The 20,253-nt window shown below is 36.3% G+C and overlaps 1 protein-coding gene across 1 annotated transcript in view; it reads right to left on the reverse strand.

Moving 5' to 3' along the window:
* Positions 1-3,568: 3,568 nt before the first annotated feature.
* The window catches only part of ABCD2 (ATP binding cassette subfamily D member 2), a 57,073-nt gene continuing 40,388 nt past the window's right edge, over positions 3,569-20,253 (reverse strand). Inside the window, exons 8-10 of the mRNA XM_047788581.1 lie at positions 16,933-17,017; positions 11,549-11,674; positions 3,569-4,401 (exon numbers count right to left, since the gene is read on the reverse strand). Of these exons, the coding sequence (XP_047644537.1) occupies positions 4,182-4,401; positions 11,549-11,674; positions 16,933-17,017 (431 nt within the window). The 3' untranslated portion in view covers positions 3,569-4,181. The remainder of the gene's footprint in view (positions 4,402-11,548; positions 11,675-16,932; positions 17,018-20,253) is intronic.

The raw sequence follows: 20,253 nt of genomic DNA on the forward strand, positions 1-20,253 counted from the left end.
CATTTAAAATATAGAAATAGGACATTTTTTGTCACTGGAATAATTTGTAATTCCCTTGATTAGTCAAGTGTTTTTAAGGAAAATTTAGACATTCGCAAGTAATGTTGGGCTCAAATAACTGGATATTGGCTGGAGACTGTATTGTAATGTATTCACACATAGCCACATTCTAGTTTAGCTGCGTCAGAGGTATTACCATTAAGGACATTTTTTTTTTCTCAGAAGTTCCCATCATTGGTGCAGCAGAAACAATTTGACTAGGATCCATGAGGTTGCGGGCTTGATCCCCGGCCTTGCTCTGTGGGTAAAGGATCCAGCGTGGCTGTGGTGTAGGTGAGCAGTTGTAACTAGGATTAGACCTCTAGCCTAGGAACCTCCATATGCTGAGGGTGAGGCCCTAAAAAGCTTAAAAAAAAAAGGACCTTTTTTTTCATTCGCTTTTATTAGTATAGCCCCTTCTACCCAACACCTTCTAATAAGTGTAGATAATTGGTTTTGAAAATTGCACAATAAAAACTCTAAAGCTGTTTGGTACTTGGTAACCAGAAAGGCACTAGTAATGAAGAAGGGATTTGCTTTTAATAAAAATACTTTATACATCCATCTGAAAGTTCTCATGTGGCAAGTACAGCTCTAAAGCTGTACTCAACATACCTAAATGTATATCATCAGACCCGCAAATATTCTGGGTTGTGTGATAGTACTTTACGCTTTTAAAGGAGAATGATTTTTGCTCATAAGGTAGTTATAGCAAAGATATCTTTTTAAAACAACAGTTTAGTAATAATCACCATTTTATGTATATCTTATAAGTGTATCACATTCTCTGAATTGGGGGTTCTGGTGTGTAACAAATTTTTCTAGGCTTATAGAATCAAAAAACTCTCCTAAACAGATTTTAATAGGCTAAACCCATTTCCAAGTATGAAATTATACTTGGAATTAAAGTTTCAAATTAAAAAAAAATTGTTCATTTATACCTTTACTGGAAGAACTAAATTGTCACAAAAATTAAATTACTATCAAAGGAAACAATTTCTCCTGGAAACAAATGTCAACTCTGGTTAAATTTCAAGATTTATCATTCTTGAGATTACTGGGGGGAGAGTTTCACATTATCTTGTTTACAGGAACACACTATTTTAAACTCATGCTCGGCATAACATTACATGCTGTAGAAATATAATACAATGTTTTCATAGAATGCAACCTATTTTCCCAGTTTAAAAGTTAACCACAAAAGTACATTTAAAAATCAAGCTCCATAAACTTACAGCTTTCTCTGACCAAAACAAAACAAATACAAGACAAAATAATTGGGGCAAATAGATAACATGGTAAAACTTGTTTGAAACTTGAGATATCCTTTCTTTTTACATTCCTTATGCATTCCCTGCTACATTCAGAGAGGGCTATTTAGCTTCTCAATTTTGTTCACATTTTTTCCCCCCACAGAATATAAGAATGGTAAAATATGGTATATTCAAGGGACCATTTTGTAAACAGTTAAATGATAGATACATAAATACAAATTCAAATCAACGACTTTTTTTCCCCTCCAAGTTGGAGGATATTGGTCCTGGAAGAAAGTTCAGAAAATAAATAGGCACAAAACACATGAAAACATATTTCTCTTAGAACTTTAATATTTAAACTGCAATGTGGATGGTTTTTAGTACAGAATTTTAAACATCCTTGAATCTTTTACATTAGAAATAATGAGTCATTTACTTCCACCAGTTGGTAGGATATATTAAATAAGAGCTAATTATAAATGTAATATTTGTTTAGGCATTCCTTTCAAAGTCTCGAAACACAATATATTGAGTCTTAAAAAGTTTATTTTTCAAATTTTGGAAATTAAGTCATAAAAATTGTGCGCATGTTTCAAACGAGGACTTTTCTTCTTACACTTTTAAAAGTCAAGACACTTAAACTTTTCCATATAGCAGGATAAACTGGTTAACTGCTAATATAGAACTTAGATTAATGAATCATTTTTATCAAGTTTAGCTTTTGGTTCCACACATTTTTTTTCAACCTTTGACACCATCTTTTTTTTTTTTTTTTTTTTCTTTTCAGGGCCTCACATGCAGCATTTGAAAATTCCCAGGCTAGGGGTCGAATTGGACTTACAGCTGCTGGCCTACACCACAGCCACAGCAATGCGGGATCCAAGCTGCATCTGTGACCTATATACCACAGCTCACAGCAATGCCAGATCCCATACCCACTGAGCGAGGCCAGGGATCGAACATGCATCCTCATGGATACTAGTCATATTCACTTTCACTGTGTCACAATGGGAACTCCCTGATTTTGATTTTATATTACATTCCTTCATATAAGGTGGTTGCATTTATTGATAATTAAAAATGTCTTGGCATGGAAGAACTGAAAATATGAAAATGTCATGACATTCTATTTCAGTCATCATGAATGACATCCAGGTACTCTACCACTTGAAAAAGCCTTAGAATCATTCACGGCATCTATCATGATTATGTCTAAATATGGAAAAAAGAAAAATTCTAAACTGCTAATAACTGAGCATTTCCATTTTTCTTTGCCTATCAACATGGTGGCATAGTTAATAGGAGATTAAAATGGCAGTCCTGGCTTTCTTTTCTTTTTTTTTTTTTAACGGCTGCACCTGTGGCAAATGGAGGTTCCCAGGCTCGGGGTCAAATTGGAGCTGTAGCCACTGGCCTACATCACAGCCACAGCAACACAGGATCCAAGTCGCATCTGCAACCTACACCACAGCTCATGGCAATGCTGGATCCTTAACCCACTGAGCGAGGCCAGGGATTGAACCCACGTCCTCTTGGACACCAGTCAGATTCCTTTTCGCTGAGCCACGTTGGGAACTTCCCGAAACAGGGGAATTTTATTTGGTTCCTGGATCTACTCCTAAATAAGTTGCATGATCTTAGTGTCAACTTTCTCAAAAGCAAACTAGGAAAAATAATATCTGCCTCAAAGATTGCCACAAGAATTAAAATGAAATGATGGAAGTTCCCGTCGTGGCGCAGTGGTTAACGAATCCGACTAGGAACCATGAGGTTGCGGGTTCGGTCCCTGCCCTTGCTCAGTGGGTTAAAGATCAAGCGTTGCCGTGAGCTGTGGTGTAGGTTGCAGACACGTTGCTGTGGCTCTGGCGTAGGCCGGTGGCTACAGCCCCGATTCAACCCCTAGCCTGGGAACCTCCATATGCCGATAGCAACAACAACAACAACAACAACAAAAAAAGACAAAATAAAATAAAATGAAATGATGTAAATGAGGATTATAAATTATAAAGTATTATTCAGTGTATATAGTATCACTACTGTGATTTTGAAAATCCCCCCTATTCTATTATAGCACTGCTGTTTTAAAAATACAGTGGACTCCTCTGAGCACAAAAACAAGCTATGTATTTCTAGGGACAAGTAAAATAACAGGCTGAGACAATCATTTTTTGGATACTCTTTTTTTCTTTGTATTGGCAATTCTCTTTTTAAAATGAAGAGTTGATTAACAAATATGTAAGATTCTCATTAAAACAATTTGTTATGTGCCCACATTGAGATGCTCAAAAGCTAAAATTAAAAATATGGCATTTTCTACATGTATAGCCATGCTTCTTTCTTTCAATCACTGCCACTAAAAGAATTTTTTTATATTGAAATTATTTATCCAACTGTTAGCTACTCTGTATACAGATTTAGTTGACCTCTAGAAATAAGGAACAGGAATTCTAGCTGTTGAAGCTAATAACCATAAATGGGCTGAAATGTTACTCAAACTTCTAATTTTATGTACTTAGTTTTTACCCAGATGCTGCTCTTAAGCTGTTCCATTCTTAAGCTGTCGCCCATATTTGTGAAGAATTTCGGGCACATCGTATTCACATAGCAAATCTAGTATTCACCATGAATTCACCTAGAAAATCCTGTTTTACATGGCAATTAGGCTTTCACTAGGAATTAGTGTAAGCCATAATGACTAATTTTACATAATGCATTTGTTTGTTTTCTTCTGAAAAGTCAGATCATATATTTACTTGATGCTAAAACCTTACAAAACATTTCTTTCTCCCTTTTTTCCTCTGTGCTTAGCTTAACACAATGCATGCACTATAACAGTGGCTCTGAGCCTTTAACTAAAAATAAACATTTGAAACATGTCAAAACAAATTAGGATGTCTCATCTTCATTTTTTATTGTTTTTAGCACTGAGTCTTCTCCCAAAATTTTACATAGTTCATTGAGTCTCTGCTGCATTTTGGGAATTCCAGCTAGCTGAGATTCTAGCTTTTGTTTTTCTTCACTCAGTGTTAAACGAATAGCAGTATCCAATTGTTCAAAGCGCCAACCTCCTTCACCATCAAACTGTAACAAATGAGTGTGGTATTTCCTGCATAATCAAAATGAAATAATACTATTAGCAACAATTGCAAAAAGCCATTTTAGTTATAGATTTATCATTCTCATTGATATCCAAAGGTAAATTTTGTGCTCGCTTCGGCAACACAAATACTAAAATTGGAATGATACAGAGATTAGCATGTTGGGGGAAATTAAAAAAAAAAAAGCATCATTAAAAACTTTCCACCTTAAAGAAAAAAAAAGATAAATTTTAAGTAAGGTATCTATTTTTTGTTTGGCTTTCAAAAATCCCTCGGTGGGTTAAATATTACGATTTTTTTTTAACTCCAAAAGTCATTAATCTCTAGGAAATTCTATTGCTTCTATTAAATTTATTTCATATTCCAAATAAATATGAATTGCAAAGGAAGACATGCTGTTGCATCTATTTATCTTCATAATTCAGCATGGCTCCTGCATAAATATCAAAGCATACTTAGAATGAGAACAAGGAAAGGAAGCTGAGGGAAGAAAGTAAAAATTTAAAGGTTATTTTGAAAAAACTAAGGAGAGGGGGTGGGAGGATGTGCTTGGGCTGTGGGATGGAAATCCTGTGAAATCAGATTGTTATGATCAGTATACAACTACAGATGTGATAAATTCATTTGAGTAATAAAAACAAAACAAAACTAAGGAGAACAAAGGCAATACAATACCAACTCATTACTAGATTATTCTTTGGGAATGAATTATTCGATACAAATAAAAATTCTCAAAAATTAAAGTTTTAAAAATGTTACTAGAAAAATGAACTGAGAAAAATTTTAAAGATACTTCCATGTTTTCGTATGATTTAATCTTTTTTCTCATAGCTCAAGTTCATAATTAGGAACTTGGGAGAGATATAGAGATAATTTTATTGATGAGACAGGAGGCAGTCCATCTGCTCCTAAATGAAGGCAAAGGTCACCAATTCTCTGGGAATTGTTGGGTATAAATGGAAAGGGTAACACTGGCAGAACTGACCTTGCCTGGCTGAGCCACTGCATTTTGTCCTCAGTTTTTATGTCTTTCCTTTACAGTTTTTCTCACTTGTTCCCTTTTAACCTCTCATCTGTCATTATTTACTATGATCAGTGGGGGTATTTCATGTAGCTCTTAACTTCCTTTTAAAAATGGACATAGGATTCATATACTATAAGTTCACCCTTTTAAAATGTAAAATTCAGTGATTTTTTAGTATATTCACAAGCTCATGCAACCATCACCACTATCCAATTCCATAATATTTTCTTCACCCCTAAAAGAAACTTCACACCCATTAGCAGTCCCTCCCAATTTCTCCTTCTGCTCAGCCCCTGCCAACCACCGATCTCTTTTCTGTCTCTGAATTTGTCTATTCTGGACATTTTATATATAAGTAATCAAACAAAATTTGGCTTTTTTGTGACGGATTTCTTCCACCTAACAAGAAGATATCAAAGTTAATATAGTTGTAGTATTAGTTCTTCACTCATATTTGTGGCTGAATAATATTCCATTGCATAGTACTGCATTTTTTTTTTTTTGGTCTTTTTGTCTTTTCTAGGGCTGCTCCCGAGGCATATGGAGGTTCCCAGGCCAGGGGTCTAATTGGAGTTGTAGCTGCCAGCCTACGCCAGAGCCACAGCAACACGGGATCCGAGCCGTGTCTGCGACCTACACCACAGCTTTTGGCAATGCCGGATCCCTAACCCATGGGGCAAGGCCAGGGATTGAACCCGCAACCTCATGGTTCCTAGTCAGGTTTGTTAACCACTGAGCCACGAGAGGAACTCCTCCATTGCATAGTACTGTATATTTTATCTATTCATCAATTGATGGAAATTTGGGTTTAATCCCATTTTGATTGGATGGCTTTAACATGGGATGGGAACACTAAGCTAGGTTAAACTATGTCTAAAAGAGTAAAATCACTCTCAAGCTAAAGGCTGAAGTTCATGTATTTGATAAAATATGACAGAGATTAATGATCTTTTCTGTATACTTTTGAGTAACTTTTTAGGGTTTTAAGATTTGCCAAAAATTTGACCTCCCAATGGGTAGGACCTTGCAAAAAATTAAGTTGGAAACAGTGTATTTCTACGTTAAGGGAAAAATTAAAATGTGAAAATATTGCTTTTAAAATCTGAGAGCTAAAATAAAAAAATAATGGAAAAACAAGATACCTCACCTAATATTACATTAATGTGTTACTTGAAAACGCTCATCAGATTCCAATAATTCTGAAAAGAAGTAGAAAAATCCAGTGATTCTTTTTAACTGAAAATAATTGCGATTACACAGGATGTACTGGGGACAAATGTATTTATATCATTTTACATCGTCTTTTTAGTTCTTTATTAAAATCTAAGAAAAAAATACCACAACTTGGTATCCCCCCCAAATGATTAAGTTGGGGAAAAACACAGGAAAAATATCTTTTTTGTTGTTTTAAGGAAAAAATGAACAAAACTGTTTTAAAGTGTAAGGGGATCTTCCCTTTTTAAAAAATATGACACTATTTTCTATTGATTAATCATCATAATAACTGTTGCTAATTCGGATTCAGCACCTATTCTGTTACCGGCTTACTTTATTTAAGTCTAATTAAACAAGTATAGGTGGTCTAATTATTCCCATTATACAGATAAATGAGAGCTAGAAAAATTAGAAAAATAACTTACTACGATCATACTCTCTATACTATAGTATATATATATATATTTTTATGGTGATTCTATTTTTAATTTTTTTTCCCCACTGTACAGCAAGGGGGTCAGGTTATCCTTACATGTATACATTACAATTACATTTTTCCCCCAGACTATAGTATATTGCTGTACTTATAAAGAACTCAAAACTTATGCATAAACCATCGAAACACTTGCATTCACACCACAGTCTACTGTCTCCTTTCACTTTTCTATTTCATCAATCAAAACCTTTTTTTGGAGTTCCCGTTGTGGCGCAGTGGTTAACGAACCTGATTAGGAACCATGAGGTTGCGGGTTCGGTCCCTGCCCTTGCTCAGTGGGTTAACGATCCGGCGTTGCTGTGAGCTGTGGTGTAGGTTGCCGACGCGGCTCGGATCAGGCGTTGCTGTGGCTCTGGCGTAGGCCGGTGGCTACAGCTCCGATTCGACCCCTAGCCTGGGAACCTCCATATGCCGCGGGAGTGGCCCAAGAAATAGCAACAACAATAACAACAACAACAACAAAACAAACCTTTTCTTTGCCATGTTAGTAACTATACCCAAGGGACAGGCAAACCTCCTCCCCCTCCCTCTCCCCCTTCTCCTCCTCCGCTGTTTGACTGGGTCATTCTGTGGCAGGTGGCTGATTACATTTATGCCAAAGCTGTCATTACATACGTGACTTCAAACAAACTAAGTAGCAACCTTTGAGTTAATCCTTGAGGCCTTTCCAGACCTTTTACTTTATAGAGAATGTTTACTTTAAAACTGAAGCAAGCTGAGTATTCAATTGGGATCAGGCTTTAATTGTTCGCGGACACGGAATTCTACGCCTACTGAGAAGGTAACAATCCAGTTCACACTTCATTTAAACATTCATATTTGTCTTTCCTCAGAGTTTTCCTGAAAGTAGAAAATTTCACGAAGTAAAGTTTTCTATGGAATTTCGTAGTCTGTCTGTTGTTAAAAAATGAATTAGCATCTGGAGGGATAGGGCCCTGAGTTGCCAGTTCTCCCCAGAGGCAGTCTGGATCTAGTCCCAGATGAGCTGAAGTCCATGTCAATGAGTATGATTCTTCTGACTTTTCCTTGGAGAAAACCAACAGGAACTGGCTTAAGACAATTATGACCTATGCCTGTGGAACCAGTTCAGAAGAACTCTTGAGTCTATTCTGGCTCTTAGCCCTGTTTTTTTTTTTTTTTTTTTTTTCCTGACTTCTATCAGTGTATTTATTATGCTGTCCTGTCATTCAGTTCCTATTCCAGTACCTTAAAGTGGCAATGGAAACATATTCAGCCTTTTTTTTTTTTTCCCCTCAGTTTAAGGAACGAATAGGGTTTTGTTGTTGTTAAGACTTTTTTTTTTTTAGGTTTACAGCAAAACTGAGAGAAAGGTGCAGAAATATGCCTTAAACTCTTTGCCCCTACATATGCATCCCCTTCTACATTATCAGCCTCCCCCACCAGAGTGATATAATCATACAATTGATGAACCTATATTGACACATCATTGTCATCCAAAGTCCATAACCAGCATTAGGGTTCATTTAGTGTTCTGCACTAAGGACACATTTGGACAAATTTATGATTTTATGTATCTACCATTATACAGTATTAGAGTATTTTCACTGCTCTAAAAATCCTCTGTGCTCTGCCTATTTATCCTTTCTTCCTCAACCCCTAGAAACCACTCATCTTTAATGTTTCCACAGTTTTGCCTTTTCCAAGATGTTATGTACCTGCAATCATACAGCTTTTTATTTTTCTTTCTTGGCCTTTTTTTTTTTTTTTTTTGCCATTTCTTGGGCTGCTCCTGCGGCATACGGAGGTTCCCAGGCTAGGGGTCGAATCAGAGGTGTAGCCACCGGCCTACCCCAGAGCCACAGCAACACGGGATCCAAGCCGCGTCTGCGACCTACACCACAGCTCACGGCAATGCCGGATCCTTAACGCACTGAGAAGGCCAGGGATAGAACCCTCAACCTCATGGTTCCTAGTCAGATTCGTTAACCACTGTGCCACGACGGGAACTCCCATACAGCCTTTTTAAAGTGGTTTCTTTAACCTAGTGATATTCATTTAACTTTCCTCCATGATGTTTCATGGCTTGATAGCTCATTTCTTTTAGTGCTGAATAATATTCCATTGTTGGGATGTACACAGTTTATTCATTCACCTACTGAAGGACATCTTGGTTGCCTCCAAGTTTTTAGCAATTATGAATAAAGCTGTTACAATCATTCATATGCAGGTTTTTGTGTGGACATGAGTTTTCTCAAGTCCTTTGAGTAAATATCAAGGATTGTAGTTACTGGGTCATACTGGTAGGAGTATGTTTATTTTGTGAAGAACTGCAAAACTGTCTTCCAAAGTAGCTGTACCATTTTTCGTTACCCCTCACAATGAAAGAGAGTTCCTATTTGTCCATAGCTTTACCAGCATTTGGTGGCAGTGTCAGTGTTCTGGACTTTGGCCAGTCAAATAGGTGTGTAGTGGACAATTTTTATTTTTATTATTTATTTATTTATTTTTCATTTCTTGGGCCGCTCCCACAGCATATGGAGGTTCCCAGGCTAGGGGTCGAATCGGAGCTGTAGCCACCGGCCTACGCCAGAGCCACAGCAACGCGGGATCCGAGCCGCGTCTGCAACCTACACCACAGCTCACAGCAACGCCGGATCCTTAACCCACTGAACAAGGCCGGGGATCAAACCCTCAACCTCATGGTTCCTAGATGGATTCGTTAACCACTGAGCCATGACGGGCACTCTGGTAGTGGACAATTTTTAAAACAAATAATGATTCTAATTTTATAGATTCTGAAAAAGAAAAACATGTTTTTAATTGCAGCTACCTATAGTGTATTTCCCCGTAGAACTAAAAAGCATGTTACTTCTGCTTTATGAATTAGTTTAGCCATTTTAGGTTGCAGAAATCTATCATTTCCGGAGTTCCTATAGTGGCACAGGGGAGACGAATCCGACTAGGAACCATGAGGTTGTGGGTCGATTCCTGGCCTTGCTCAGTGGGTTAAGGATCTGGCATTGCCATGAGCTGTGGTGTAGGTGGCAGACGCAGCTTGGATCTGGTGTTGCTGTGGCTCTGGTGTAGGCCAGCAGTAACAGCTCCAATTAGACCCCTAGCCTGGGAACCTCCATGTGCCACAGGTGCGGCCCTAAAAGGACAAAAGAGAAAAAAAAAAAAGAAATCTATTATTTCTGACTATTCTTTCTTCCTATATGAAATTCTTATTTTCCCTGAAAAGATTTCGGAAAAGGAAAAAATGTATTATATTTTCCGCCATGACGACGAATGGGTAACTTTTGTTTGTAAAGATTAAAGTCATTACCAGTATCTGAAGATGTCAAAAATTAAAGAAGTTTATTAAATTATTTGATGCCTAAGTAAAATTATAATTTTATAATTACCATTGTCCTATGCTTTATCTTATTTGTGCAGAAAGTCTGTAGATTATTTCCATTGAGCCTCCTTTGAAATAGTAGTTTCTTTTTAATTCCTCTACGATAAACCCCGAAATATTATTTTAGCCCATAATACACAACACACCTTTGAATCAGGTCATGAAATACTTCTACAGTTTCTTCTCCCATGCAGAAACAAAATAATGTTGTAGAGCCAGAGCGATGAGCCAAATCTTCAACATATACTGAAGATGGAAGTTGCCCAATATCTGAACTATCATATTCTAAAATTGCTCTTGGTTGTAGATCCAAGGTTAGGAAAGCCCAAGATAAGTTGAGAATGAAATAAACAAATTGTTTATTATTATTTCTTTTTTTATATCACCGTCTTTTTTTTTTTTTTCTCTTTACGGCTACATGTGTGGCTTATGGAAGTTCCCAGGCTAGGAGTTGAATTAGAGCCGCAGCTGCCAGCCTGCGCCACAGCAGCACAGGATCTGACCCACATCTGCAACCTACACTACAGCTTGTGGCAACGCCAGATCCCTAACCCACTGAATGAGGTCAGGAATCAAACCCACATCCTCACAGACACTATGTTGGGTTCTTAACCCGCTGATCCATAGTGGGGACTCCTTATCGTCCTTCGTTTGTTTTCTATTCTTTTTGTTTTATCTTTCATATTTTAATAGCAGTGTTTTCACATTTAAAATTTTCCCTTGACATAGAAATTTTTTCCCTAGACATACATAGTTTTCAATTTAATTTTTGTAGGATCCCACCTGTTGGGAGGCAAAATTTTTGGAAAACTTAGAACACTAAAGATAGTTACCCAAAAGTATACAGAAAAGGCCATTAATCTCTGTCATATTTCATCAAACACATGAACTTCAACTTTCAGCTTGAGAGTGATTTTACTCTTTTAGACATAAAAACCTTAACAGAAATACAGGTTGAAAATAAGTAAAATATCGTATGCTCTACAGTTGAAAAGTTTAGCAAAGTTAATTTTAATTGAAAAATATAAAGATCCATCATAAATGAGCACTGGAAACACTTACCAAAGAGAAGGCCTGTGTGTTATAGAAAGTAAGGAAATTCCAGCTCCTTTTGCAGCCTGAAATATCTTCCCTTCGACATCAATGCTGACAGCACTGGTGCATTCATCTAGCAATGCATATTTTGGTCTTAAAAAATAAGCACAAATAAATCAATAATTTTCATATTGAATTATAAATATTTGGGCAAGAAGAGCTGCAGTGTTAACAGCTTTAAGGAAGCAAAGGAGTACATGATGTTACTAAAAGGTAATAAATGATAAAGCAAAAAACCAGTCATTCCCCCCTCTTTGCCCTAGAATATCACATTCTTCTTAGATTTTAAACAGATTTTTGATACCTGCTCATAATACAGTAAGCTTTATTATTATGCAGAAAGGTGAATCACGAATATGAGGCATAGTATAGATAAGGAAAAATGAGGTAGTTACTGAATGAACTTTCCTGTGAAGGCACACTCATTCTTGGTGAAAAAGTTTCAACAAATTACATGGTAAACAGATTACAGCAGCTATAACCAGCAAAGAGATCACAATCCTGTTGGCAAAGAGTTATTGAGAAGATAATTTATCAATAATGTGGGTCCCGAATCACTATTAATGGAATTTCATTGATCTAAGACTGCAAGAGTAAGTATGCCTAATCTGTAAAATTAATTTTTCTTTTTCTTTCTTTTTTTTCTTTTTATGGTCATTCTTGCGGCATATGGATGTTCCCAGGCTAGGGGGTCAAATCAAAGCTGCAGCTGCCAGCCTATGCCACAGCCACAGCAATGCCAGATCCGAGCTGGATCCTTAACCCACTGAGTGAGGCTAGGGATCAAACCTGCATCCTCACAGATACTACATCAGATGCTTAACCTGCTGAGCTACAGCAGGAACTCCTAATCTGACAAATTTAGAGTAGGTATTTAACTTGAAAACATTGAGACCATTTTCTTAGGGAAAAAAATCAGTAATTTTCCAGCTCGGTATTTACTCTGGAGATGCTTGTCTACTACCATCAGAGGCACCTATCATTTGCCACCATTTCCTTCTGTTCATTCTCTTCATTTTATTCTCCTGCTCACCCCACCCCCACAGATTTTTCTTTTTCCTTTCTTTGTCTTCTTTCAAGCCTGTCTGGACGTTAGGTATATATTTGGGACTCAGATATCATGACTTAGCTTTGTTAATGGGACCAAAGGTCAATTCATGCAAGGTCATTTATTGTTCATTTCAGGGTAGAAAATCAGTACCAAGCATTTCCTAGGACAGTTTCCTCCATGAAGATATTCTGATGTTTTCAGATAAATTACAATGAAAAGATAAACACTGAAACCAGTAGTCACTTCTCATTCAGTGTAAATGATTATTTAACTCTGCAAATTGTTTTCCTATGATGGATTTGCTTATTAACAGGATCCAGTTTCCTATTGGGGGGTATAGTCAAGGATAATAGATACAGGAGTCAAAGGCAGCTTTAACACCCCACTTGACGCTAAGAACTGCTCGCTGTGCAGAGAACTAAAGGTTCCCCATGACAACAGAAGCAGTTTTGCTGGTTGGCTTTTTGTAACTGTTCTGGTTTAAGTATCAAGCATTATTTCTTCGTCTGAGAGTAGGTTTCTCTTTGCGGATGATTTTCTTAAGTGTAAACAAGGGAGAAGAAAGGGAAGGATGAAAGAAAGAGGTCTAGAGTAAAATTTTCTTTTTTTGTAAAAACCTCTTTCTAGTACTTAAGTTATGTATTTTACTGTCTTATTTTTTAGAGTGCTTTGAGCTAAACAGAAGAGATGCCATTTTAGATTTAGAAAAGTATATTTCTTACACTCTGTTGTCATAGCAACCCCTAGTCTAGCAGATGTAAGATGTATCAAACACTTTTGTTTCCTTGGTGGAACTGGTGTGTGTGTGTGTGTACATGTACAAAAATATATTAAGCTATAGTTGTCATCTGGAACCAGTATAACTAAGTAGAACATTAGATAACATTGTCTCTCAGATTTTCCTTTCTTTTTCTTTTGGTGTGTCAGCCTCAAGAAGGATCTAATCTACCCCCCATAAGGTGGGGCTTTTCTGATCATGCTTTAAATATTAAAATTAAAAACCAGGAGTTCCCATTGTGGCGCAGCGGAAACGAATCTGACTAGGAACCATGAAGTTGTGGGTCTGATCCCTGGCTTCGCTCAGTGGGTCAAGGATCCAGTGCTGCTGTGAGCTGAGTGTAGGTCGCAGACACGGTTTGGATCTGGCATTGCTGTGGCTCTGGCATAGGCCGGCGGCTACAGCTCCGATGAAATAGAGATATTAAATCCAGTGAGGGAAAGTTATAATAATGAGAAACTGCCTCCCCTCATCCTCAAAGAATTAATAACATGATGTGAGTTGAAATGTAAAAGATTTGAGCAAACTAAAATGGAGAACTTTGGGAGTGTTGAGTGTCACAATAGTATGCTTTGTTTGAGATGATTTTAATTTTTTTTGTGGGGGGGATCTTTTTAGGGCTGCATCTGCAGCATATGGAGGTTCCCAGGCTAGGGGTCAAATCAGAGCTATAGCCGCTGACCTACACCACAGCTCATGGCAATTCCTGATCGTTAACCCACTGAGCAAGGCCAGGGATCGAACCTGCATCCTCAAGGATGCTAGTCAGATTTGTTTCCTCTGAGCCACGACGGGAACTCCTTAAAATCTTTTTAGGTTAGTATCTCTTGCTTTTTCTTACAGGGTTTATTTTATTAACACACTGACAAAGTGAGAAATTTACAATCACATTTTACATTTCATATATTGCAGTTCACCAATTATACTGGTGAGCATATTACTGAACATTTATGGACAAAGCTCAGATGATAGTGTGATAGTGTGTAACAACTAGTCATAAATGTCACACCATAAAGTTTACTCTTGAATCTTCACCACATCATCTGAGAAAGGGCATTCCATAATACGCTTCACTAAAAATTCTGAGTTAGCAAACTTTGGGTCACACTTTTTCAGTTTGCCATATTCTTGAACTAACCATGTAGATTGTCACAAATACAAATACCGTATTATTACACAATACTTTTTCTCCTTAAAAACTCCAGCTCTAACACAAAAATACTACATATTTTGTGATTTAATTTATATGAATTTGTAGAACAGGAAGAACTAATTTATGAGGATAGAAATCAGAGCAGAATTTGTCTATGGGGAGATGTGATTGGAAAGGGGCAGAGGGAACTCTAGGCTGATAGAAACGTTCTTTTTCTTAACTGGGGTGTTGGTTACATAATATATATACATTTACCAAAAATCACTGAACGTAAATGTTAGAATAATAGTAATGATAATAATAATAAACTCTGTCTAGTTATTACATAATAATACACATACAAAATAAAAAGACATAAACTAATGTACTTTATGAAAATAGCTACATTATAAAACAGCCAACTTTTGTGTACCAAAACACAGAAAAAAACTGTATCAAAATTTTATGTGTACAGAGAATGATATAACAGATTTTTTTCTTTTTATTTAAATTTTCTATTTTTATAAAATAAACATATAATTATATTTAATAAGTTTGTTTAAATGATGCATTCCTTTTTTCAATTATAAATGTTGTTATATTCTTATCAAAAAGGGCTGAACCTAAATATAACCAAGCTTTTAGCTCTAATATTCAATTTATAAGAAAAATACAAGACTGAGGAAGGAGGTAAGGGGATCTCCTAAGGAAGCAATCACATCAGTCTAGAGAGGACAGCATTCTAACAGAGGACAACTGACCCAGTTTCTTTTTTTTTTTTCTTGGCCATGCCTATGGCATGCAAAGATCCTGGGCCAGAGATTGAACCTGTACCACAGCAATGACAACATCTGATCCTTTAAACACTAGGCCACCATGGAGCGCTGACCTGTTTCTTTAACAAGTCAATGGCAAAAAAATGGCAAGGTGGGGGGCAGAGGCAGGGAGAAGCAGGGATTCTTTAAATTAAAAAATAATTAAGAGATATATAACAAAAAAATTTGGTATGTAAAGTTTATATCTTGGTCTGAACAAATCAAGTATAAAAAGATATTTTTGAGACAATCAGGGAAACAAAATGAACCAGGTATTAGATGATTTTAAATGATTATTATCAACTTTCTCAGTTATGATTATGGCATGTTATTATGTTAGGAATATTTTAATATGTCAGAGATTGTTGCCAAAATATTTAATGAAAAACATGGTTTTGGATTTGCTTTAAAATATCTCATAAATAAAAAGCAGATAAATCAATTGCTACAAAATGTTAGACCTGTTGAAATAGTATGATGGGAATATGAGGTGCACCTTATGATTTTCTCTTCTCTGATAAAGGTTTTACTGTTTTTTCATAATAAAAGATATTTAAAAAATTTATAGCAAACCAGTTGCTAAGTGTTTAATGAGGCTCACTTGATATTGACATATATATTTATATATATATTTTTTTTTCTGTTTTTATCAGCTTTAAAAAGTTCCCTAGGGAGTTCCTTTTGTGGTTCGGTGGTAATAAACCCAACTAGTATCCATGAATATGTTTGATCCCTGGCCTTACTCAGCAGGTTAAGGATCTGGTATTGCCGTGAGCTGTGATGTAGGTCGCAGATGTGGCTCAAATCCTGCATTGCTGTGGCTCTGGTGTAGGCTGGCAGCTGTAGTGCCGGTTCTACTTCTAGCCTGGGAACTTCCATATGCTGCGGGTGCAGCCCTAAAGAGACCAAAAAAAAAAAAAAAATTCCCTAATAAAGTATTATTGCTTCCACTGCAACTGCTTCAAAAATGTTGCATATGCCCCACCTTATGGTATATTCAGGCATTCATATACATAACTCTTAAGTGTTTTTTGCCCAACAGGTTCTCATTGCCAGAGGTCTAATATTAAAAAGGGGAGATATTTTTTTCCCACAGAATAGGGCAAATAAAAGAAACAAATCAGAATAGTTTTAATATTTCTTAATTATTTAAGTATTACTGAATGCCTACCCACTGTGTTCACAACAGCATACAAGTAGTTATTATATTCTTCACATTTTAAAAATAGTAATAATCCTACTTTCAAACTTAGGGCACAGCACACAAAAACTTAATTTTGATAAATCAACTATACTTCAATACAATTTTAAAAAAATCAAACTATTATACTCAATTCAGCAGAAAAAAAAGTAATTTTGTCATCTAGCATTACTCAACATAAAAAAAATAGAAAGAAAGAATACTTGGAGATTTCTGACACATCAAAAAAAAAAAACCTAAGATACTAAAAAACTGTAAATTCTAAGTATTTGTTTTTTAGTAAGATATCTTTAAAGATGAGGATGCTGCATCCTGTCCAAAGGGTTTTTGGTTACAACAATGGAATAGTAGTTACTTGAGTATGATGCACTTACCTGTGATAAAACATACGAGCCATGCCCATTCTTTGCTTTTCTCCCCCTGACAGGACATCTTTCCAGTCCATAACCGCATCCCATCCTTTAAAAAAAACACACATTTTATAAAGCATCTTTGTTTTTTTGTCTTTTTGCTATTACTTTGGGCCGCACCCGCGGCATATGGAGGTTCCCAGGCTAGGGGTCGAATCAGAGCTGTAGCCACTGGCCTACGCCAGAGCCACAGCAAAGCGGGATCCGAGCCGCGTCTGCGACCTACACCACAGCTCACGGCAACGCCGGATCGTTAACCCACTGAGCAAGGGCAGGGACCCAATCCGCAACCTCATGGTTCCTAGTCGGATTCGTTAACCACTGCACCATGACGGGAACTCCTATAAAGCATCTTTCAATTGTTACTCTTTTTACCTACACAAGTGATTCCTAGCAAGTTTAAGTTATTAATACAAAGAAATTGATATTTCAGAGAACATGCTTGGATAAACTGGAGAGCCTCATGTTTAAACCTTCTGTTTCAGATTTGATATTTTCTAATGGTAATAATTACTCATACTGACAAAACATTTAAGAATTCTAAATACTGACATTGTGAAAATGTGTTCGTTTCTGAATATCTTCAAAGAGTCAGTATACTTATTTTGGATGGTGCTGGGAGAAAAAAATGAATATATTCGCAAGGGCCTACTGCAAAATAAACGTCTTCTATGTACCTGACATTTTAATCTGAGTTTTCGAAGCGCATATTTCACAACCTTATGAACTAGCTATAATTAGTTTTATAAGTGGATAAACTGAAATTCATGGAGCAGTTGACATCAAGTATTAGAGCTAGGATTTCTATGTAGGTCTACATGCTTTTACAGTTTGTCTATGCCATTTCTTACAATATCTTACTGACTTTCTGTTGGATATTTACTCACAGAGCAAGGCTCCTGTTAAAAAAATACGTTAGATCAATACATACTGCTATAGAAATGTACCCAGGATATGTTTTATATGAACAAACAAATTTCAGAATTGGGTGTGTGTGTTGGGATTCAGGTGACCCTTGAACAGCATGGATTCAAACTATGGAGGGTCCACTTATACACATATCTTTTTTCAATAGTGACTGTGATTGTATTAAACAATCTGTGGTTGGTTGAATTTGCAAATGCAGAATGGCAGATATGGAGGAATCTTGGGTAAAGAGACCCTATTATGGTTATACGTAGATTTTCAATTGCTTACTAAAACTTTGGAGTTGAGTGGAACAAAGAACCTTATTTATTTAAATATGCAAAATTAAAGGTTCCTTTGACCCCCAGTACTTTTTCCTTTTGCCTTCTCACTTGGCAGGTGGAAATTTTTTTAAGCTCAGAGCATTTCTCCACTGTGTAGCAATCTGCACCTGTTTTTCAAATCTTTACTTATGCTTCATAAATCCTATAAAATAAAGTCATGGAAAAATTTTATTTCAATAGTTTTCACTAGAAACATGGACACATACACATATATAAGTAAATATCACATTTCTATAAATAAACACATATACACACATTTCTGTGAATGGAATTAGACTTTTACTTTTTAGGTTATACATTTTTATATTTGAAAATTTTATGATTTTTAAATTACTTTTATGGTCTTTCTTAATTTTATAAAAAGAAAAAAAGTTACCTAGAAAAAAAACCATGGAGTCTGTTAGAAAGACAGTCATATCAAATATTTTTCTGAAGTAGGAATATAAGAAAATGGAGCAAACTAGGCAAAGCCTGATTTTCAAAGACAATGACTGTCAAAATTTCACACACAGACACACACACAGAGTCTCTCCTCCCCCCCCCCCCCCCAACATTTCTGAATCCCAAGTATTCAAGGCTTAATTTTCTTATTTGGAAAAAATGCAGGTCTTTGCCCTCTTTTTTCTCTTTCAGCTGAATTTTCACCTTTATTAAAATTTCTAAGTCAACTTGGTCAAAGGGAAAGAAAATAAGAGTTTCATGTTTTTTTTGTGCACTGTATTGAAAAGAAAAATTTTCATATTTCCCAACAATACTTCCCAGTAGGGACCAGTGTTCATTCTTGGGCAAAATTCCAGGAATATTCTATCTATTTATAATTTTACATTAGGAAAAATAAATCTCAAAATACCACCTAATTCAAAGTTCTTGCTTCAAGTGAAAACTTACAAAATTTTCTTTATGACTTAATTTTATAGCATTTATGAAACAAAAATGAGGATTTGAAAAATAGGCTCAGATTGCTACACAGTGGAGAAATATTCTGGGCTCTTTTTTTTTTTTTTTTTTTTCCCCTGCCAACCGAGAAGGCACAAGAGAAAAGTATTTGGGTCAAAGGAACCTTTAATTTTACAGTTAAATAAATCATGTCCTTTATTCCCAAAGGTTTTAGTTGACAATATTTCTTGATCACAGAACATATAAATCAAATCTCTGAGTCATATACTACCCCCTCTGATGCTGAAATAGACTAAGCCAGCTAAGAAGTGAATGATTTTCTGCTTCCTAAAGCTATACAAACTCCTCTAGTTCATGCCCATTTAACACTTCTACTCCTTTCTACTTTGTAACCTCTTTCATAGAATGAAACACAGTTTTGAAATCCACCTTTTATTAAAGCAAAGCATTCTTCTAAGCAAATTAGAAGCTAATCAAACTAGAACTTTAGCAGGCTTCTTTCAAGTGATGTCCTTGCAAATTTAAATGCTTTCTTGCTTTGTTTAAAAACGTTTCATGAGTTCCCATCATGGCGCAGCGGAAACGAATCCTACTAGGAACCATGAAGTTGTGGATTCCATCCCTGGCCTCAGTGGGTTAAGGATCTGGCGTTGCCATGAGCTGTGGTATAGGTCGAAGATGCAGCTCCGATCCTGCCATTGCTGTGGCGTAGGCTGGCTGCTACAGCTCCGATTGGACCCCTAGCCTGGGAACCTCCATATGCCACAGGAGCAGCCATAAAAAAAAAAAAAAAAAAAAAAAAAAAACAGAAATGAAACATGTTTTAAGGATCAGATAAGTGAATTTCCTGGGCTGCTTTTTTTTTTTTTTTTTTTTAATGTGCAAGGATATAACAATCTTAGCAGCTAAGAAGCTGAGACAGCACAGCGCAGGGGCATAGGCTGATATAAAACATCAAATCCCAAGTCAGATCTGTGTTTGAAAGCCTGTCCTACCACTGTGGCCCCTGGGGTGGGGGTGGGGATACTAAATTTTTGAATTTTACCTCTAAAAAGAGGTTAGTAAAACCCACATCATTGGACAGTTACAAACATTAAATAAGATGACTGCTTAATGTTATACTCTGCATAGTAAGCAC

This window comes from Phacochoerus africanus, chromosome 7 (assembly GCF_016906955.1).
Source record: "Phacochoerus africanus isolate WHEZ1 chromosome 7, ROS_Pafr_v1, whole genome shotgun sequence".
Taxonomy (NCBI): Eukaryota; Metazoa; Chordata; class Mammalia; order Artiodactyla; family Suidae; genus Phacochoerus; species Phacochoerus africanus.